Source organism: Folsomia candida, unplaced genomic scaffold, assembly GCF_002217175.1.
Source record: "Folsomia candida strain VU population unplaced genomic scaffold, ASM221717v1 Fcan01_Sc015, whole genome shotgun sequence".
NCBI lineage: Eukaryota > Metazoa > Arthropoda > Collembola > Entomobryomorpha > Isotomidae > Folsomia > Folsomia candida.
In genome coordinates this window covers 1810980-1834465 of record NW_019091207.1, presented here as the reverse complement: position 1 = coordinate 1834465, position 23486 = coordinate 1810980, and the positions used below count along the sequence as shown (strand labels likewise).

Here is a 23486-nt window from a genome sequence, read left to right as displayed (position 1 = left end):
ATTTTAATGAAGAGTCATCGGGTACTTCATACTTTAAATCAGTATTAACCATACATACCTAAGCGCATAGGATGCATAATTTTGCATAACTGGAAATGGCCGTGAAACGAAGGATAGTCGACTCATGCAGTAAACGGTAATCTTTCCTGGATGCTAATACCTACGGACACTTTGGTCCCCGTCTTGTGTGACTAATCCCTAAAAGTCCTGGGGAGGATTGGATAACAAACCGTCAAAGGCTCGGATATTCATTCCCCTCTTGCAGCACAAACTAAGTGAAGAAAGTCTCCACTGAAATCTCTTTGGTCCTCTAAAACTTTGTGTAAAGTTTTCAAGTTTCAAACTCGAGTGAATCTTACGTGTTAGTTGGGCCGCCGTGTTCGTTCAAGGACGGACGCGAGTAAAAGTAAAAGATTGCTTGCCGATATTTTTATGTAGCGTTGCTACTTACCGTTCAAGTTTAGCTGGCACACCTAATTTCACTCCCACTTACTTTCCTCCGAGATCCTGGTAGAATGAAATTACATGCTCGACAAGGACAGTGGCCGCGGAAGGTGGGGGGATATGTGGGGAGCATTAGTATATTGTGAGATTGAAGGAGGAGGGCCTTGTTAAGATGGCATTTTTCTGAATTTCTGGAGAGATATTTCCCCCCGCTTCCGCTGCCACTGGACAAGAATATATCCTTGGAGAATGAAATTACATACTCGACAAGGACAGTGGCCGCGGAAGGTGAGAAGGGGGACATATGGGGACCATTAGTATATTGTGAGATAGGGCTGGTTAAGATGGGGAAGATAGAATTTTTCTGAATTTCTGGGGGAGAAATGTCCCCCGCTTCCGCAGCCACTGGACCAGAAGTTCCAAGATCCTTGTAGAATGAAATTACATACTCGACAAGAACAGTGGCCGCGGAAGGTGGGGGGGCATGTGGGGCACATTAGTATTGTGACTAATTGTGAGACAGAAGGAGGAAGGGGAAGATTCAGGATTTGTTCAAAAATAAATTTCTGAGGGAACATTGTCCCCCCGCCGCTTCCGCCGTTACTGGACCTGAAGAAAGGCGGAGGGAGATAAAAGAACAAAGTGAAATGAGCCGTTTATTCAAGGTGGGTTTGTATTTTAGGAGAAATTTAGATTGAAGCAAGACTCGCTGTTAACGTTTGTCTGGATTTTTAATTTAGCTCAGTCACTACTTTTCCACCGTCGTGATGATGATGATGACTTTTTGTGAAGGGAAGGGAAAAGTGCACTCATTTTTTCTTACTGAAATCGGATATGGTACAAAAATATTCGCCGTAATTGCCTCCGTAGGACCCGGAATTTTTCTCTACCTGTCACTTGCAAATTTTTGTAAAAGGGGAAAAAATATCGTTTTTAAAAAGGGTAATTTGTCCATGGTTCAAAAGTAGAACTATCCTGAAAAGATCTTTGTTCTTGAATCTGTTGAATTCGCTTGCTGCATGTGCGTATAATTTTTGCTGAGAACTTTTAGCCCGAGTTAGGGCTTATGTACCCGGCATGGTTGTATGTCTGTCTCTCTATCTATTGATTATGCACGTATGTAAAACTTCGATCCAATCGACTTAAAATTTTGCACACACGTGGAGAATATGCAAAATTAGGAATCAAATTCGAAGATGAAGAAAATGCTTATTAATTACGCTCTTAAAACTTATCTAATGAACTTGAAATTTTGCACACATGAAGAATATGCAAAATTAGGAATCAAGATGAGCAAAGATAAGCAAAATCTGTGGAAAAAAAGTTGTACGGTGCGGCACCCACCTAAATCATTAGTAATAACCTGGCTCGGGCTAAACCAGTAGTACATGCATGCATATGTATATGTACAGGGGCCGCGGAAGCCTTAGGGACATCTGGGGACATTAAAATCCCATTTTAGGATAAGGGTGGGGAATATAATGCAATGGGGACATCGAACAGACACTGTCCCTCTGTCCCCACACTTCCGCGGCCACTGTGCACATGTATGCACGTCGATACTTTCACTCAACTCGCACCATAATTGAATTTGTATAATATTAAATCGCTGAGTAAAACGGTGTGTAAATGTTGTCTCACAGGCTGTCATTTTATCGATTGTTTCTCTTCCACCATGAGAGATTATTATTATTAGAAGAAAGACTGTATGTCGAGGGGGTTTTAGTCATACACCGCTCCTCCGGCTGTGGGGTTGAATTACGATATAAATTTGGCCGTTTTGTTGGTCGTACTAAAAGCCTCCATTCCATCCATGTCATCAATCATATCGCTGATCATGTCGGATGATGTGGATGGATCAGGAGGGATTATGTAGTGGGACTAGGAGCCGTATAGAATTTACTTTCACTTCCACTTTCACTCTGCTTCCTCCTCCAAAACAGTGGCCGCGGAAGCCGTGGGACATCGGGGGACATTAACATTGTGTGATAGGGGAGGTAGGAGTTTGTATAAGATACGGAGATGATGGGGGAAATTGTCCCTTTGTCCCCACGCTGCCGCGGCCGCTGTTGTTTTGGTGTTATCATCACAATGGAAAATGTACACACAGTGGCCGCGGAAGCCATAGGGACATCGGGGGACATTAACATTGTAGGATAGGAGAGACATGAGTTTATATAAGACGCGGAGATGATGGGAACATCGAACAACGGTGGGGACATTGTTCCTCTGTCCCCTCCCTTCCGCGGCAACTGTTCTTTTAGTATTATAGAGCATTTCAAACAGTGGCTGCGGAAGCCGTGGGGACATTAACATTGTGGGATAGGGGAGGGGGAGGTTTATATAAGATGGGGAGATGATATCCGGACATCGAACAACCGTGGGGAAATTGTCCCTCTGTCCCCACCCACGCTTCCGCGGCCACTGATACGATATCCAATTTATGGAAGTGAGGTTGGCTTCGACGTGAAATAATGTGAGGGTGACATGACGTGATGTTGCTCATTGTTTTATATTAGCATAATATGAACGAAACTTTGATATACATATTTTCTTTTGCAGGGATGTCTTCATCAGTCCACGGGAATGGTGTGAATGCTTCACGAAAGCATGTCGAGGTGTCAATTGTGGTAAGTTATCGTATCAACGCGTGTCTCGTTGTGCTCTGTTGCGGAATGACACATTATTAATAATGTTGCTCCAGAGAGTTTACTCCCTTGTCCTCGTTTCATAATAAATGAAAACATGTCACCAATTTTGCCAGAGAAGTTTTGGGAAGGAGAGAATTTTGAGGATGGAGAAAGTTTTTTGGGCGAAATATGTATGTGAAGAACAAGCCCCGTTCTCATGAGCATTTTATTGGCCTGATCGATGAGCACCTGGCAAATTGCGGAAATTATGTACATTTTGTGGCTAAAAAAATCTGTCCTTGTAATGTTCCAAAATATCTCGAAAAGTGTGTGGGTCACTTTTACATTTAATTTTAATATAGTGTATATTTTCTTGTTTAATAAGAAGGAACAAGTTTTGAGAAAGGGAGAATTTTTAGGAGAGAAAGTTTTTTTTGGCGAAATAATGTACGTGATGAACAAGCCCCGTTCTCATGAACTTTTTATGTAGGTGATCGATCACCTAAATAAGGTCAAATTGCGGTGGTTGGAATTATGTACATATGGCTCAAAAAAACTGCCCTTACAATGTCCCAATAGCTCTTAAAGCATGTGTTAAGTAATATAAATGAAGTGTTACTTTTCTTGTTTAAGGATTGTACTCGGACCGAGACGACAATGAATTGGATGACGACGATGACTCCGATATTGACGGAAGTTCTGGGGATGGAGCACTGGAATAAACCTTTTTCTTTTTAAATTATCTATCTGGAAACTTTTGAATTTTGAGAATATTACAGACTATTTCTAACACGTATGATTTTTTGTAAATTGGAGACTTCAATTTGGATCGTAATATTTAAGTTTGGTGGTTAAGTATAAGTAAATAAGTCCCGAATTTAATGGAATAACAGCCATATTTAACTTACTATTAATATAAAACTTCTTATTACTTTATGTATGTATTTACTAGTGTAAAAATTTGATCAATCGATGCTAGTTAAATTGTTGTTTCGTTTATAAGCAGAGTTGTCACCCGTGTGGATGAGTGTTTGTAGTCGAAACTAATGAGAATCCTTGTATAATTGGTATATATCTGCATATATATATTTACAATCTTGATGGATTTTTGAAAGTGTAGGGAAAGTATATGGATGTAGTGAATGCTTATTTTATGTTAATTCGTTCGATGACGATGGTTATATTTAAAAAACAAAATCAGTGTTTCGTTTTTTGTGGGTTTGCTGAATTTCTTTCACTGCAAAGCAAGAAATGCGAGGTGCAAGAAACTGGGAGAAAGTGCAAGAAATATGTGTCATCTAGCCAAGCGCCGCTTGAACTACGGCGTCCTTTTTTGGGTCGTGCATTTCTTGCAGGTCAAAATATTTACCTGCAAGAAACTACTTTCTCCCCGTTATTTCTTGCACGTGGTTACTTACTTTCACCCGAAAAACACTGATAAAAATATGTAAATTTGTATATTTGAAGCTGACGAGTTTGAAGCAGGGTTTATGCATGTACATTTTTGGACGATGTGTTGTTTTGTTAGTCTTTGTTGTAACTTTGTGATCAATATGTAATTATATAGAATAGAGAGAGAGAGAAATAGCTCATTTCAGTAATTATTGTGCGTAGATATGTAAATATATTATTATGGATAAGGTTTAGAATAATAGAATTTTCTAAGTATTCAATTCAAGCCGCCGATAAAAAACTAGTGTATTGTATTATTACGGCCTTGAAATTGAAATCATGAAATTAAGTGAAATTTTAATCTACTAAGGTCGTCATCTACATGCAAACATATTATACAATTCCTATCATTAAAGTAATGTTACAGTCATTGGATAAAGTTTTGAAAATATGTATGATTTTTGCACTAACATGTTAATATGTTTTTTGTGTTAAATATGTAGATTTTTTAAAATCCACTCCATTGATGTATGCCATAATTTATTTACAATGCAAGAAGTTCCAAGTTGGGGAGACTAACAATGGAGGTTTCTTAGCGTATGCTCTCCGATTTTGGGCAAATTAGTGTCAATCTATCACAAATTTAATTAGTATGAAATTCGCAAAAGACGCGATCTCCCAATGGGCACGTTTGGCAGAGATATTTGCATCCGAAGAGGAAAAAACACGTGCTAAATTCGACAAATTTTACACCTTCCAAATTTACTACGCGTTTTCTCCTCTTCGGATGCAAATATCTCTGCCAAACGTGCCCATTGGGAGATCGCGTCTTTTGCGAATTTCATAATAACTAAATTCCTGATAAATTGCCACTAATTTGCTCAAAATCGGAGAGTATCCGGTAAGAGACCTCCACTGTAAGTAAGTAGGAAGAAGGAAAGTGAAGAGAGAAATGTTATGTTGTTATGTATTTCGAATTCAGAAATGTTTGATGATTTTGAATAAATTGAGTTTAATTCCCGTTATACAAAAGTGATGGGTTGTGTTCGTCGAATTAATTCCGCATGTTCTATTTTAGATTCAAAGGATTCTTGGAAGCTTTTATTCCGTGTGAAACACAATTATGTACAGAATTCTAAGAACTGCATGGAAATGTTGAAAGCTTTTTGATCATCGTGAGTGCAATTAGCACGAACGAAAAGCTCTTAATGTGAATGCACACGTTAGCATAATTAGTTTAAATTATAATTTAGCAGGAAGCGCTCTGAATTAATGAACATTTTGTATCAAGAATATATACGTAGAGAGATAATTAAGGCCATATTTTGAGTATTTGTTTGGAGTCCTCTTTTCAAATTGGTATCATGTTGCACGTTATTTCTCAAAGGAAACGTCCAATTTGAATAATTTTGATGAGAGTGCAACACCGGGATAAGTTGAATCAGTACAAGATGACGGACCGCAAACTGGAAATAATGAAAGCATTTAGATAAAAATTGTGACACACATTTCAAAATTTGTAATAAATAAAACGCGGACCTTTTTCCAGCATGCATGAGATGGAAAGCTTCGTTGATCTGGTCCAATGGCATTTCGCCCGTGACAAATTCGTCCACCATAACTTTTCCTTTCAAATAACTCTCCACCAATTTGGGGACAGAGTCGCGACTTTTCCAGCCACTAAAAAAAATATTTGAGATGTTTTTCTATTATGATTCAATAATCAAATAGTAGTAATTTGTTAACGTAGGACTTGTCACCAAAATCGTCAAAATAAGTCCATTTAAAATCATTTCTAGGCTCTGGGAATTTATTTTAAAATTCTGGACGACAAATTCGTAGTCAGTGAGTTGACTAATAGAATGGCGATGGGTTTTTAGGCAGTTTCGATGAGTTCCAATTTTTTTAAGGCTTCTTAGACTTGAGATCTCCTCTTTCAAAAACTGTCAGAATTTGGAGTGTATATTTTTTTTAATGCCAACGACCTGCTCTACAAATATGTCGTCCAGAATTTTAAAATAAATTCCCAGAGCCGAGAAATGATTACAAATGAGGTGATTTTGACGAGTTTGTGTGGAATCACCGCGTCATCGTGTTAACTAAACTTACCCAAAGGCAGAACCTGCATAAATCAAGATACAAAATTTTTAAAATGGACATTTCATATAAAACTATTAATGATCCTGTTTAAATACCTTTCCATACTCGCCCAGTAACAAGTTGAAACGGTCGAGTGGATATTTCTTGGCCGGCACCAGCCACACCGATGATTATGGATTGTCCCCACCCTTTTTATGGAACACAGAACAAAAGTTTAGTTTGAACAAGATTCTTAAGAAATGCATACTGTTTAATTACCTTTATGGCACGATTCAAGAGCGGCTCTCTGCAGAATAATGAACACAATTTTAGCTGATGAATGAATAATAATCATAATAATTGATCAAATAATAAATATTATTGTGCTGCACCATTGTGGCGATATTTCCAATGCACTCAAACGTATAGTCCAATCCTCCATCCGTCATTTCTATTAGCACTTCTTGAATAGTTTTGGAATGATCTTTTGGGTTGACGAATTCATTACAGCCGAATTTTTTTGCTGGAAGGAAACAAAGTATAAAGTTAATATTACCAAATCGAAAATTGTGAAAGGTGATTCTATCGCTGTCAAAATACTTTATTTAAAAAATCGTGAAAACGATGTATTTCGACAGCGATAAGAAGTCAATTTCTTCACAAAAATTGTATTTTCGTAAGACTATTGTATTCTCCATGCAAATTCTGGCTTGTTGTGGGTGTAACAACCCTGGAAATTTAAAACCTGGGAAGAACGTGGCTCAAAAATACTGGATTTTATTTTGACAAAGTATTTTTCCCATATTTGAAAATTGGTGTTAGTTTACAAAGTGTGCAGTACTTACCAACTTCAAACTTATCAGGATTGATATCAATCCCTATGATGCGAGAGGCCCCTGCTTCACGACAACCCATCGCCACTGCCAGCCCGACAGCTCCTAACCCCCAAATCCCAACGGTCGAACCTTTCTCGACATTCGCCGTGTTTAAGGCAGCCCCATACCCGGTGGAAATTCCACACCCAAGAAGGCACACCCGACTCAGGGGAGCTGTTTCGTCCACCTTGCATAAAGATATTTCAGAGACGACCGTGTACTTTGAAAATGTTGAGCATCCCATGAAATGAAACAGCGTCTTTCCGTTACAAGTGAACCTAAAAAAGAGAAAATGTAGGGTTTAATTATCTGTATAACATGTAGTTATCGAAATATATTAGTTATTTACCGCGATGTGCCATTCGGCATCACTCCCTTGCCTGTAAAACATAGATTTTTATTAATATTTGATCATAATTAGGGTAAATGTACATTATCTTAGGCAGTTAGCAAGCCTACGTTTTTAAATTTTCCCTAACTCCAATTTTTCTGAATCTTCACAAAATTAACCACCTAACTTTTTCCAAAAATCCTTGCAATAAATTTATCTCTTTTACTACGCATGTCTTAATAATGACAGATGGCATTCGAAATATTGACGAATAAAGTAAATCGTTTCTACATTTTTCACTAAAACTTTGTGTAATCCATGCAATTATTCTCCATAACTTTCGCAATCTCTTGAGTTGGGTGAAAATAATTTCCGGAGACAATATGAAAAATTTGCAGATGACAGTTAAGACTGATTTCAAGATCGGCTACAGAAATTTTGACCCAATTCAAGAGATATCTAGGCAGAGTTACGGTAATTTTAAAAACGTAGTTTATCGAGCTGCCTGGTATATAATTTTACCCTGCGTAAGCCTAATTTTTCCACACAAATTGGTCTTTGGGGACAAGCAGAACTTGCACTCTTTGCATTGTGGGATGTACAACGGAATGACATGGTCGCCTTTCTTAAAAGCAGTGACGCCCTCTCCCACGCTCTCCACGATCCCGCCACCCTCATGACCTAAAACACAGGGGAAAAGTCCTTCCGGGTCGTGACCATCAAGAGTGTAGGCGTCCCTAAAGATAAGGAATGATAATCTTATAGATCGTTACATATTAATGCATTCATTCATTTAACAATTCTGTATTTATTTACGTGTGACAAACACCGGTGGCCACAATTTCTATGCGAACCTCCCCCTTTTGTGGTGGGGCGACTTCAATTTCTTCAATAACCAGGGGCTTCTTTGCCTCCCAAGCTACGGCTGCTTGACATTTGATTGTCTACAAAATGTTACAATTTTTCAAATTCAATTTAATTTAACCAAACTAATTAATTCAAACCTACCTTTCCTGTGAAATCTTGAGACATTATTATTCCTCTGCCTTTTTCAAAATCTATTTTTATAAAGTGATTTTAATTCTGTGAACATTTAATATTTTATCAAATTCAAGATGATCAAACCGGTTTTTAGAAGAGCTGCTGGAACTGGAGTGGTATCGTGTGCAAAAAAGCATGAGGATATTCAGCCATCATCCATCAGACAGTTAGCTATATCCCATGGAAAAAAATCATGGGCTGGTAAATTAAAACGAGACATACTTTATGAGGCAAATTAACTATATTGTGTCATTGAAATGTCCTCAAATGTTGTAACATTTAAGATCCCGTAACTTTACGTAACATGATATTACTAATATCATGGATGAAGAACTTGACGTTATGCTATGTATTTGACTTGTTATTAGTTGTTATACTGCAATACATAGAATTTTATCTGAGAAATTTCAGTAATTTATAAATTAATATTGATAAAACAAGTTAAAATTGACGGGATAAATTTTAATTTGTCAACGGTGAGAGAAATGTAGCAAATAAATCATGCGAAAATTAGTTAATTTTTGTTTGTTGAGAAAAAATGATGTTTATACGCTACTTATTACGTGAAATATCATGAGATTCTTTAACTGAGGATGAGTGAGACGAGTTAAAGCTTCAATTTTATATGAATAAAATGAGCCTCAAAACTTTCACTTTACATGAAATAGATTTGGAACAATAGTTACTACAAGTTTCAAATACTCGAGTTCTTATTTATTATAGTAAAGTCAGGTTTGAAATTTATTATTATTGGTCAATTACAAGGATGATTTACCAAAATATTCAAGTAAAGATATCAACATGGATGGAATAGGTTAGGTAATAGGTAGGTAGACTATGAAAAAGTGGGGATTTTTTTACAGGCATACCATTATTTTATTAAGTACAATGTGGAATTCTGGATACTAATTGTAAGTTTGAGTTGAATTTTAAAATCTCTCAAATTTTGATTAGCATGCAGAAAAGAGTTAAAAGTAGTATGTATATTTAGTAGTCCATCACATCTTGGCATTAATAAGTCGGTCCCATAAATATTTACATGGCTAAAATCTACTCCTCGTTATTATTATTATCTTGCAGCAAATATGTCGTTTTCATGTTCAACTTTTCATTCGCAGTGGCATCGGTCCTTCGTGTCATTCTTATTTTTTGGAGTAATGTAACTCGAGTAGAAAAATTGGGCAAATAGTACCAAATACGTTGTGTACATCAGTAAGACCATTTGTACGTTTTGCAGCTTCCTTGCACATGGTGTTCCTTCGTCTGCAAAAAGGAAATGCATGCGAAATCAAAATTTGCATATTATATTTAGGGAACGTTTATAAAATACGTAACACAAAAAATTGATCATTTTTCCCCTTGTAACGGGTTGCACCTCCTTTTAGGCCTTTCAAGATGGCCTTATAGATTTGTCAAGATGTCTGTCTGTCCGTCCGTCTGTCTGTACGCACGATAAGTCTCTTTAAACAAATTCTATCGACTTGAAATTTTGTACACTTGATCTTCGGGTCAAAAGTAAGGATGAGTTCGAAGATGGGCATAATCGGTCACGTGGTTGGCCGGTGCGGGTCTTTTCCACCCAAATGTGTTGTCATTAACTACCAAGATGGCATTAATGTCATCTTAAAAGGCCCCGCAAAGTTGCTTGGAGTAGGTTTTTAACATGTGGTGCAAGCTGTTGACCTGTAACGCAACAGCTCTACCACTACCTCCTAGTGGCCGCGGAAGCGTGGGGACATTAACAATGTGGGAGGATGGGGTTCGTATAAGATAGGGACATCAAATAACCGTGTCACTTTGTCCTCACGCTTCTGCGCCCACTGCCCCCTCCCCCTCCCGATGCGTTACGTATTTTATGAACGTTCCCTTATTTTAGATCTGGTAAATTCTAATTACTGATTTTGATAATGCTGTAGACATTTATTCCAACCCCGGCAATCATTTGACACAATTGCAAGGCAGTTATTATCATGGAGACCTTTTTGTTGAGGGTGAATCGCATGGCTCTATTAAATAAATAGGAACATTCATTATGTAGCAAATATCAATCATTATGCAAATGAAAGAATGCCAAGTGTGATACCTAAGGGCGTAGTAGGAGTACTGTGGAGAAAGTATTATAGATTAGCTAATTACTATGTATGCAGTAATAATTTTGATAAGATAAGGTCAATACTTACCATAATGGCATGAATAAAGTAATTCATGACCTAAAAATGGTGGATAAGAATTGAATTTGTTACATATATTGATTTTTTTACATATATTCATATAACGCCATATTAAAAATCATTCAATTCACTCACTGTGTACCACCGATGGCTTGGGTCGAGGTATTCGAATGTGCTACACGTACAAAAATAAAAATGATATAAAAGTAATTAAGATTAAAACACAATTAGTAATTAATTAAAATTACCTCCACGTATAGCACATCACGGTAGCATGGTGGAACCTGAAGGAGAAACAATCCATACGTAAAAGACGGGCATGTTTAAGTTTTGTCAATGTTTATTTATTGACATTTTAGCGGAGCTATTATAAGGCAAAAACATACAATTCTTAGCCCTTTTACAGTACATATTCCCAGTTTAATAGCTCCAACTTCTACGAATGTAGGTATGAACAGTGGCCGCGGAAGGGTGGGGACAGAGGGACAATGTCCCTATGATTATTCGATGTCCCCATCATCTTCCCATCTTATATAAACCCCACCCTCCCTCTCCTTTTTCATATAATGTTAATGTCCCCATATGTCCCCACGGCTTCCGCGGCCACTGTGTATGGACATAGGATTCCAACTTCTACGTATGTATGGACAGTGGCCGCGGAAGTGGGGGGACAGGCAGAGGGACAATGTCCCCACGGTTGTTCGATGTCCCCATCATCTCCCCACCTTATATAAACCCTTCACTCCTCTATCCCATAATGCTAATGTCCCCTGATGTCCCCACGATTTCCGCAGCCACTGTGTAGGATACGTAAAATCTATATGTTTGTATATATGTCCATGTAAATACGTAGGGCAGCCTGGCATTAGGAGAGAGAGGAGGAATTCATGCAAGCGCATGAAATATGCAAGCTCTTAAAAGTTTAATGAACCAATTTATGTATGATTCTTCAGTCAACTGCTCGCTCAATTTAACTATTTCGTGATATCGACATTTTACTTTATGACAACAACCACCACCACTTTATGCCCACGACGAGACACGGAAGGGCTGGTTCGAGAAATAAGAGCTTTATTATTGCTCATCCATGCAAACTTTCTTCCATGTTGGGATTCTATTAACGCGGCAAATTGGCAGTGTTTCGGGTGAAAGTAAGGAACCACTTGCAAAAGAAAGTGGTTTCGTGCAGCTAAATATTTTGACCTGCATGAAATCAAGAAATCATACCTGTTCAAAAATTTAGTATTCATTCAAAAGTCAGTCATCGACATTCAGTCATTTTCTTTAAAATTCATATCATTTCACTTCATCTGACTTCATTTCTTATAGTTCGCTCAATGTATTAAACATAGGGTGAAAAATTAAATGAGTGAAAAATCCTTTCATTCACAGTCATTCATCTGAAATGACGGAATCTTTCAATCAAATCGTAGGAAATTCATTTTCATTCACTATCACTCACCATCATAATCACTCAAATGAATGAAAGTGAACAGTAAGTATGTAAGAAATGCAAGCCGCAAGAAACTAGGCGCCGGCGCGCATATTTCATACGGCGCGTCGCTAGATGGCGCATATTTCTAGCACTTTCTCCCAGTTTCTTGCACCTCGCATTTTTTGTTTTCCAGTGCAAGAACTAAGAAATGAAACCCTGCTAATTTTCCTACCAAGGTATAACAAACAACTACTCTGCCAAAGTAAATATTTGGCTGTAAAAGGTCGAGAAAATTGACGATGAGGATCACATCCGGATCAATGTCGCTGTCGGAAACTTACCAATGAAGAAATATGACAGGTTTCTTTCGCAGCACGATGAATGCGGTATCACCAAGTTCCATCACTAGATAGATAAAGGGTAAAAATATATATTTCCGAACATATGTGCATAGTCTATAAAAAAAATTGGGATTGGCACATACAGTGGCCGCGGAAGCTGTGGGGGCATTAACATTGTACGGGAGGGGAGGGCGGGGTTTATATAACATGATGACAACGAACAACCGTGGGACATTGTCCCCACTCTTCCGCGGCCACTGTTTTTCTTGGCATTATCATAACGTTGGTAGATGTACATACAGTGCCCGCGGAAGCTGTGGGGACATCTGGGTACATTAACATTGTAGGATAGTGGTTTGTATAAGATGGGCAGATGACGGGAACATCGAATAACCGTGGGTACATTGTCCCTCTGTCCCAACTCTTCCGCGGCCACTGTTCTTTTGGTATTATCATACCCTTGGAAGATGTACATACAGTGGCCGCGGAAGCTGTGGGGGCATTAACATTGTAGGATAGGAAAGGGACGGGTTTATGTATATAAGATGCGCAGATAGTATTGACATCAAACAACTATGGGGACATTGCCCCTCTGTCCCCACCCATCCTTCCGCGGCCACTGATTGGAACCTTACCTTTCGAGAAAACTCCTAACACGGACCAAAAGGCTGACGCATTGTTATATTCCTCTCTGCAAGATTAAAGAGAAAATCCAATCATCCATACATTGATCTAATTTTGTCAATTTATTTATCGAATCTTCTTCTATCACGGACGTCAGCATAAAAGGTGTCGCACGAATAAATAAGTATTAACTTGGTGGCGGCTGTTTTATTTATTTTGCCCCTTCGTATATAAGAATAGGAAAATCGATAATTAGCAAATTATGGATGAGTAAACATGGATGGTCGACTTTTATTAGGAAAGACAGCTTTTGACGCAGAATATCCGAGCGAGTATGCCAATAATGAGAAGAGGAGAAAATACTTGAGGCGAGGCAATACAGCTCCGAAATAAGTACATAAGAGTCTTATGATAAGACCGACAAAATGTAATGCTGCGTAATGCCGCGTCACATGTCATAAAATGTCCAGTGTGAAAATGACTTGTTCTCCCAAGGCGGACTTTCACCAGCTTGGCTACTACGTAACTACATGAGTGAGATACATATGTACGTCGGATTAACGGATTAAGGATAGGGATTAAGGATTAATAATTCTTAATCCCGAAAAACATTTTAGTGATGCAATTAATCCTTAATCATCCGATGCTGAGTACTTATGAAATTAATCCACGACTACTTATGCTAATCCAGGATTAATATTAATCCTTAATCCTGAAAAAAATCAATGATCGCATATCTTTATGAGTTAATCGGATTAATAATCCTTAATCCCAAAAACATGTTAACGCAATTACCGCTTAATCATTAGTATATAGTCTACCTACAAAACTGAATAATAATTAATCCCCGACTACTTATGTATATTTTAATCCTGGATTAATATTAATCCACAATTCTTACTTACAGGAAAAAATTCAAGAATCACGTATCTCTGCAGTACCCACGTAGATAATTTCCTCTCCGATGCTTTCACTCTTATTAATCCGAATGTGAGCATTAGAGTCAGCAGTACAGCTTAGACTTTACTTTTGGCACAAAGATCACCCATCGCCGACATGTTTAGCAAAGCAAAACTTGGTGAAAGTTTTGTTCGCTAACTTCTCGAAAATCGCTGCAAGAATCACTGATGAAGATGGAATAGAGAAATCAAACGGGTATTTCATCAGCACTTGTACTTTCGTCAAAGGACGAAAGTTGTGTAGAAAATAATGCTGCCTGCATGAAACAGGACGAAGAGGCGGATCATTAGCAGTGACCGCGGAAGTGTGGGAACAAAGGGGCAATGTTCCCACGGCTATTCGATGTCCCCATGTTATATACTCCCTACTATCCTACAATATTAATGTCCCCAAATGTCCCCACGGCTTCCCCGGCCACTGTATGTACATGCTGTATAGTGATGATAATACCAAAAGAACAGTGACCGCGGAAGCGTGGGGGACAAAGGGACAATGTTCCCAAGGTTATTCGATGTCGCCATCATCTCTCCATAAACCTATGTATCCTTCCCCTATCCTACAATGGAAATGTCCCCACACCTTCCGCGGCCACTGATCATCAGACTAGCTCCATCCATCCAGCCGCTGGTTGGTACTCGTAGAATGACAATTGAGACTTTTCTCTTGGAAGTTTGTTGTTTAGTGAAAGTTTGCTGTTTTGCATGCACCACTGCAGACGACGACTTTCATTTCATGTGGGAGAAATTCACTCTAATTTCAAACGGATTCAGGCCACAAAGCGTTTAATGAAAAACGTCAGTGAACCAGCATCCTTGTTAAATGGAAATGTGTGCATGCTGGGTGTACACTGTTAGAAATCTGGTGTACATAGGCAGGCAGGCTGGTATTGATTTCTTGGTATTAAACTTGGTACCGTTTGGTGCTAAAATTACACCGACTCGTAAAAAAATTGCTACTGATATGGCAAAACTTTAATAACGCATTATGAATACCGCTCGGTATTAGTTTAATACTGGATTTCTACATTGCTAGAAATCTGGTATATTCAGGCAGGTATTGATTTCTCGGTATTAAACTGCTACCGTTTGGTGCTAAAATTACACTGACTCGTAAAAAAATTGTTATCGATATGGCAAAACTTTAATACCGAGCTACATATATATTATTATGGCGTATTATTCATCAATACCACTTTGGTAGAGTCACATATCTTCATGAATACCGCTTGGCATTAGTTTAATACCCGATTTCTTGTACTTGCAATCCAACCCAATAAATCCTAGCCTCCGGTTTGCACGACATTCACATGCTTTTCATTCCAATATATGCTTTCACTTTGATTTCTCTCTCTCTGCACAAATTAATTATATTTGCATTGGTGAAAGTCGAAAATAAGTATGTAAATAACCCCGTGTCACGTTGAATAATGAGTATTATGAAACAATTTAATCATTATGAACCTTTTGAGCGACACTATCGCCGCTTGTGACGCAATGTAAGCTTACGCTCATCTGAGAACGGGAAAAGTTTGATTTTTAATTACACCGGTCCGTAAAAATTTGCTACCGATGTGGTAAAACTTTAATATCTCGCTATTACTACGGCATATGTATTACTCATCAATACCACTTTCGTAAAGTTACATATGTATACCACTTGGTATTAATTTAATACCGGATTTCCAAGAGTGTACTTGCAATCCAACCCAATAAATCCTATAGCCTCCAGGTTGCACGACATTCACACACATTTCTCATTCCAATACATACTTTCACTTTGATTTCTCTCTCTCTCTGTACCCAAATTAATTCTATTTGCATCGGTGAAAGTCGAAAATATGTAAATAACCCCGAGTATTATGAAACAATTTAATCATAATGAACCCTTTTGAGCGACACTATCGCCGCTTGTGACGCAAAATAAGCTTACAATCTCATCTGAGAACGGGGAAAGTTTAATCTTTAATTACACCGGTCCGTAAAAATTTGCTAGCGATATGGTAAAACTTCAATACCTCGCTATTGCTACGGCATCAATCTCACTTTCCTTAAGTTATATATATAAATACCACTTGGTATTAATTTAATACCCGATTTCTAAGAGTGTACTTGCAATCCAACCCAATAAATCCTAGCCTCCGGTTTGCACGACATTTCCAATACATGCTTTCACTTTAATTTCTTTCTCTCTCTCTGTACCCAAATTAATTCTATTTGCATCGGTGAAAGTCGAAAATATGTAAATAACCCCGAGTATTATGAAACAATTTAATCATAATGAACCCTTTTGAGCGACAATATCGCCGCTTGTGACGCAATGTAAGCTTACAATCTCTCATCTGAGAACGGGGAAAGTTTAATCTTTTTGGTTCACAACTGGAGAGAAAGTTGTTGCGTAACAGAGCGAGTGAAGTGAGAGAGGGAAGCTGCTTTGAGAGAAGAAACTCTCTCCAAGGAAAACAATGCAATGCAACATACGCTCTCTGAAGAAGTAGGAAAATCGTCCTACGTACCGTGAGCAAGTAATGCGGTAGAACCCATTGGATCGATATAGCAGATGCAGCACTTCAGGGTAAGACCTGAAAAATCCAGCCAAGAAGGGAAGAGAATGTATGAAAATATAATATATTTAGTATGATACACCAGAATGTAGGGAATATATACCTAAAAAATCCAGCCAGGGAAAAGCCAGCGAGAGCCTTAAATAATTATTTATAATTATATTAATTATATTATTTTTGGTGATTAAGGTTTGCTCATCAAGTTGGAGGACTTTCTGACTCAATTAAAAACAGGCCGAGAATTTAGATTAAGGTTTGCTCACTAAATTCTCGGACTTTCTGACTAATTAATTGGTTAAAAACAGTCCGAGAATTTAGATTAAGGTTTGATCACTAAATTCTCGGACTTTCTTACCAAATTAATTTAATAAAAACAGTCCAAGAATTTAGATTAAGGTTTTCTCACTAACTTATCGTACTATTTCTAATAAATTAATTTAGATAAGAAAGTCCGACAACTTGGTGAGCAAACCTTATATGGTAAATTATAAAATATTTTGTATCCATACCACGTTCCAGATGATCATGAACTGGTTCAGCTTGTATGCGGGTTTGCGTCGCATGAAAATCTGGCCGAGGAAGATTCCCATCACATAGAGAAAGCACAAGTGGACCGGAAGTTTGTAATGAGCTCCAATCCACATCCTCCACTCGTGGAAATTGAGGTTCTTTTCAACCTCCCACAACTCCATGTAAGTCCTAGTCAAGGGTTAAATTCATATCTAAATATATTCCCAATTTTGAAAGTGGGCCAAAAGCCAAACTACTTACGGTGTGGTCACGGGATCCGGAAATATATTTTTTCCCGTGAATCCATCAGGCGGATCAAAGGCAAGGACACTCATATCTTTTTGCTTCGTAATTGTCTCCTCCATTGTCAAGGTCTGCATTTATTGCTGCACGACTTATTGCTTAGAGGAATGTACGGATATTTAATTTTGTAGTGTTAAAAAAACTGGTGAGGTTAGTTAGTTGGTGAGAGAAAGTAGGGGAGAAAGTGTGTCACGCTGAGGGGAAAGTATATCCACCAGGCATAGTTGGTTGGTCGAGATGACCCTCTCCCTGCACGGACTGACGGTACAAACGTGGTTGTTGAAACCCAGGAGTCAACTGAACTGGTGGGTTGGCTTTCACTTCGAGGTCTTTGTTGGTTCCCGTGTTGGAGAAAATTTGGTCGGAGCGAAAGTTGAGCAAATTCTAAAGTTATACTCTTCACACGAACGAACTATGTCCATCGCATGCATGGCACAGTTTCCTTAACCCTTTTGCAGGGAAGAAATGGAAGGGCAGAATAGAACAGAACAGTGGTACATGTGCAGAGGGTGGATATGTATTTACGAAAAATACCCGAAATATGCTTGCACGAAGCATGTAGGAAAAAACATGCAAATATGAATTTTCGAAAACTTGACTTAGGTATACGGAATAAATGCAGACCATCAAAACCTTGAATATGGATTTTTTGTGATTTCAATTACTTTGAGTAAAAAATTTTCATCTCTCATCGTTGACATATGAAAACATGAAAATAAGAATTTTCAAAAAATGTGTAATTTTAAGTATGGATTTTTTGTGATCCAATTTCGTTGGGAAAAAATTTCATCTCACATTTCGTTGAAATATGGACAAAATATTTGTATTTTTGGAAAAATATAAAAAATTTACGTACTTTTCAAATAACATCAGAAATATATTTATCTGAAAAGCTAGAAATATTTTGAAATTTTTGTGCTCTATAAAAGTTAGGGAACACTCATAAATTTGAAGAAGAATGCATGGATTCTGAGGACATCATATTTATTATAAAATTTGACACTGAATTAATTAATTAATTAATTAACCAACACTCATAAAGTTTAACCGAGAGTCCTCAGAGAAATGGGAAAGTTGGACATAAATACATATCCGCCTTCCGCACATACATATGTAGCAGCATGCTTGCCTTAGACTCACTAACTGACTGACTGCTTGGCTGGCAGGGAGGAAGAAAGGATTTATGTCTGCTTTCTCCGATCCTTGAGAAGACCAGCAGAGCAGGAGAGCCACACTTCTTCTTCTGGGTAATATTAAGCAGCAAAAAGTTGTTTTATAAAAAACGTGAAAGGAATGAGAAAATCAATCATCAATCGTTACATCCAAAAGTCATTACTCTTTTACAGTTGACACTGCTCCTCATTCTGCCGTTGCTGCTGCTACACTTTATCATGACGAGGTCGGCAATAAATTCAAATGCTACGAATGAACTACATACATAGTTCGCATCATCATTATATTATTGATTTCTCATATTTCATGAGCTTTAAGGTAGCAAGAAACGGTTTGAATTCTCAGGTTCGATAATAATCGAAATGATCAGAATTTGTGGTAAAGTAGTTTGCAAGAACGAGATGGTAATCTGAGGATCAGTTTGATAAATACGGCTTAAAGATTGTAATCGTAATCTAAACGAGTCACAGGGCAACCTTGTTTAGCCCGAGTCAGGCTGTTGCTAATAATTATGCTAATAACGACCACTACAATTTTTTTATATTTCCATACAATTTTGATCATAAACTTGATTCGTGATTTTGCATATTCTACATTTATGCAAAATTTCAAGTCGATTGGATATGTTTTAAGCGCGTAATCGATAGACATATATACAGATAGACAATCATGACGGATACGTAATGCCTGACTCGGGCTAAAAAGTTGATATTAAATTCACAATTAATGAGATGATTTCTAACAAAATCATATTATTATTATTTGCATAATATTAAATTACATATACCGTACTTATTTACCGTAAGTAAATATAAGCCCCTGAAATATATGTAAAATGTATGTTTGGTGTCCCAATTTTAAAGTAGGTTAAAACCATTCAGGAAAACAATTCCCTTGTGGAAGCAATACATTTTGAGCCAAAACTATGGGTGGGGTTGTCCCTTTTAAATGTAGGTGGACTGAATATGTAAGAACCCGATGCGGTGCGGTGCTCCCTCCTCTTCCATTGTTTTCCACCCAGTGAAAGCAAGACTGAATTTACATAATGGACAGAAATAATATGTATGTATCAGGTTTGCTGATTTATTGATCAAATATTCCCTCAAGAGAAGATTCAGTTTCACCAGTCTGACTTACTTGAATTCTAAGGCCATTGTTTCGATATGTGTCATTCATTACATACTTCACCGTCACTTTGAATATTGCTTTATTGTGAAGACCTTTAAGGTACTAAAAGATTGAAGGGTCTCCGAAATTGACTCGACTAGAGTCATGTTTCGATCAGGAAATCAACATTTCTCAGGGTGACGATGAAAAGAGACCAATAGCTAAAATCAGTGGGTAATTGAGCTAGACAATTGCGAAGATTGGTTTGCAAATGTTTGACCAATTTTGGAAATTTTTTTATCGTAAACTATCCTAATTTTCGGGTCAAGGGTCAAATTTATTAGCGACAGATTGACCCGTTCATATTGACCCCACGACAAATTGACCCAGCGACAGATTGATTTGTAGCACTGTAATTTGCATTGGCTATTATGCAGAAAATAATTAATAAGCGTGATGGAATTTCTGGCCCGCTAAAAACACATGCCCAGCCCACTTGATTAACATGGGCTGAAATTCAAATCAAATCCATCACGCTTAATTATTTCCCAATCAATAGCCCCTAGATTTTAAGGACTTACTCCATTTCCAATTCTTCGTCTCATCCTATACAAAATGTAGCCAAAACTTTGTCCACTGTTTATTCGAAGTCTTTCCATCGCCACGGTCGGATTGAGCATGACTTTGAGCAGTGTTTCGCTTGGCAAAAACCAGATTGGCCAGACCGCCGGTCAAAAGCGGCCAAAAGTGGCTTTTGACCACTTACCAGAATAGGTGGCAAATGGTCAAAAGTGGTCAAAAGTGGCCAAAAGTGGCCAAAATGCAAAAATGGGGCATTGTGCGACAATGAATAATGATAAATTAATGATTTGACATTCAGGATTTCATCAGGATCTAGCAGAGCAAGTTGAAGGCTACTTATCTATGTTTGATTGGATCTAAAATTTTAAAATTGGTTATTAACTATACAAATAAGCAATAAATTACACATTGCATCATTAATAATTGACACAGGAATAGTTATGAATTGACCAATTAAATGAGCAATTAAAATATTCAAGTATCGAGCAAATGTATAAATTACTTACTACATTTGTCCACGTTGAATTTATTAGATTGGTAATTATTACAGAATATTTCAATTACTTTGTAAGAACTATGATTATTCTTTGTGCAAAGAATAAATAATACTGGCCCAGAGTCTGTTTAACCCCGCCGCGCAAACAATTAGCCAATAGAATACTTTTGACCACTTTTGACCACTTTCTACCATTTTGGCCATTTTCGACCACTTTTGACCACTTTTGACCACTGGCCAACAAAAAACGATTTTAGCCGGCAAAAGCGAAACACTGACTTTGAGCAAGGATGAAATTTGAGCAATAATAGGAGAAGTAGTTTCAAGTTGGCATAATATTGGGCCTCCTCAGACACACGAGAAAATCGTCGCTTCGAATTTCGCTTAGTTTTTCGCTTACTTCCTGATAAGCGAGCTCTGGGGTAAGCGACCAGAAACTCAACTCAAAAGTGGGGTTAAGGTCGCTTAGCTGAAGTCGGAACAAAAAATTTACAATTTTCATAATTTTTGCCGTTCTATCGATAAGCGAAAAACAAAGCGAAATTCGAAGCGACGATTTTTTCGTGTGTCTGAGGAGGGCCATTATATTTATAAAAGTTTCATGCTGGAAGTCGTCGTGAAAGTTGGAATTTTAAAGAATAATAAATTGAACTTTGCCATAACAAGACACGTTTCGCAAGTAGATTGGGTATTACATGGGAGGAGAAAAGGGAAACTATATAGGGCCAAAGTTTACAGGGCCGTTGAAATTGTTTCAGATGACCTCCAAGTTTTCCTGGAAAGCTGTAAGCAACAAGACATCCCAGAGATAAAAGTCACATCATTTCCTTTGATTGCTTTTCTCTCTGCTGCTTGCTCGTTTCCTTGCGTGGATTATGGAAGGGTTCATTGTCCAGTGGCGGCGGAAGGGTGGGGACAGAGGGGCAATGTCCCCGCGGTTATTTAATGTCCCCAGTATCTCCCCATCTTATATAAACCCCTCCCTCCTACAATTGTAATGTCCCCACGGCTTCCGCGGCCACTGTGTGAAATATCTGTCTCGCAGTCTACATTCCTTCCTATGTATCATCCCTTCTTACAGAAAGTGGCCGCGGAAGGGTGTACGGACATAGGGGCAATGTCCCCACGGTTATTCGATGTACCCAGCATCTGCCCATGTTATGTAAACCCTTCCTTCCCCCAATCCTACAATGTTAATGTCCCCACACCTTCCGCGGCCACTAGTCATCTCATCCAACCAGTAAAAATAACAGAGTCAAATCCTCAAGGATCTCCTCGACCGAAATATCATGACAACTCTTCACTTCCATGTGTATCCAGTGGCCGCGGAAGCTTTGGGACAGAGTCGCCACGGTTATTCGATGTCTGCATCATCTGCCCATCTTAAACAAACCCCTTCCTCCCTTATCCTACAATGTTTATGTCCCCACTGCTTCCGCGGCCATTGTGTGGATGTATATCCAATGACACGGCTTATCTGGCCGCAATTCCAATAAAGCATTAAGTTGACCGGATGCATCGCGTCGTAAAAGTTTGCTGATTGAAGAATGCCAGGTAAAGCTCCGACTTGTCACGGGGGGTCAGAAGGGAATCCGATATTGCGAATAACTCATTTATTCCTGCCTCTTCCAGCATGGAATACTCGAGATTTTCCGTTCGGAAAATGCACCAAATTAATTTTCAATCTGAACACAAGTAGCACATCACAGAAATACATATCTGTATTTCCATAATCTATTGGATTTGAATGTACATAAATGAGAACCAAGGATTACATATTAAAATTATTGAAATTACGTTCATAACCATAAATTCTCAATTAATTTCCTTAAAACAATCTGGCTTTCTCCTTAAAACCATTTCTCTCTGAAGAATCTCACCCTCCCCAAAATCTCAATTTTTTAGGGAAAAAAATCCCCCAATCCCTTTCTCTTAAAAAACACCTGCCTAAAAATCTAAATGGTGGATGCGCGTTTAAAAACGCAATTTAAACCTACATGCACTACTCATTCATACTCAGGATTCATTCATACTCAGGATTCATTCATTCAGGATTCATTCATTCATATTCAATTCATCCTCAGTATGCATGCGTATGAAGCACATATCGGTAGACTTTTGAAAGCAACAATGTATTGTAATATTTCAAAGTAAAAAAGGAATTATGTAAAACAGTTATATGTAATTTAGATATGTTTTTTCGTCGAAAAATTTTGAAATTTTAATAATAAATTTAATCCAAGTCAAAATTTACGTTTGCATAATTTGGACAAGTCTTTATTCTAAAATGCTACATACGTATTTATTTTGTTACATGAAAATTGCGTATGTATGAATTTAGGAAATCTCGAAATAAGTAAAATAAAAGTATATATACCCTTTGTAGGTCAATTTAGTAGTGAAAAAATCGTGATTCTTCAAAATCTGGAAAT

At 37.9% G+C, this 23486-nt stretch overlaps 3 protein-coding genes across 3 annotated transcripts in view; 1 reads left to right on the top strand and 2 right to left on the bottom strand.

Moving 5' to 3' along the window:
• Window positions 1-4980, top strand: part of LOC110856284 (proteoglycan Cow) — a 61579-nt gene extending 56599 nt beyond the window's left edge. Inside the window, exons 10-11 of the mRNA XM_022104764.2 lie at window positions 3007-3074; window positions 3708-4980. Coding sequence (XP_021960456.1) covers window positions 3007-3074; window positions 3708-3796 — 157 coding nt within the window. The 3' untranslated portion in view covers window positions 3797-4980. The remainder of the gene's footprint in view (window positions 1-3006; window positions 3075-3707) is intronic.
• Window positions 4981-5538: 558 nt separating this feature from the next.
• LOC110856129 (alcohol dehydrogenase class-3 chain L) lies at window positions 5539-8975 on the bottom strand. The gene is made up of 12 exons (XM_022104577.2): window positions 8877-8975; window positions 8760-8809; window positions 8568-8695; window positions 8274-8488; window positions 7770-7800; window positions 7391-7698; window positions 6938-7068; window positions 6825-6852; window positions 6662-6754; window positions 6576-6588; window positions 6006-6146; window positions 5539-5932 (listed from the first exon to the last, which is right to left on the bottom strand). The coding sequence occupies exons 2-12, from the start codon at window positions 8781-8783 to the stop codon at window positions 5908-5910; spliced, it is 1137 nt and encodes a 378-aa protein (XP_021960269.1). The 5' UTR covers window positions 8784-8809; window positions 8877-8975; the 3' UTR covers window positions 5539-5907.
• A 509-nt stretch (window positions 8976-9484) lies between these two features.
• Window positions 9485-18004, bottom strand: LOC110856290 (elongation of very long chain fatty acids protein 6). Its single transcript, XM_022104770.2, has 12 exons — window positions 17655-18004; window positions 17393-17582; window positions 16987-17021; window positions 16836-16901; window positions 13375-13430; window positions 12740-12803; window positions 11212-11247; window positions 11099-11138; window positions 10973-11002; window positions 10876-10895; window positions 10689-10798; window positions 9485-10055 (listed from the first exon to the last, which is right to left on the bottom strand). Exons 1-12 carry the CDS (start codon window positions 17771-17773, stop codon window positions 9901-9903), a joined length of 921 nt encoding a protein of 306 aa, XP_021960462.1. The 5' UTR covers window positions 17774-18004; the 3' UTR covers window positions 9485-9900.
• Between the last annotated feature and the right edge of the window lie 5482 nt (window positions 18005-23486).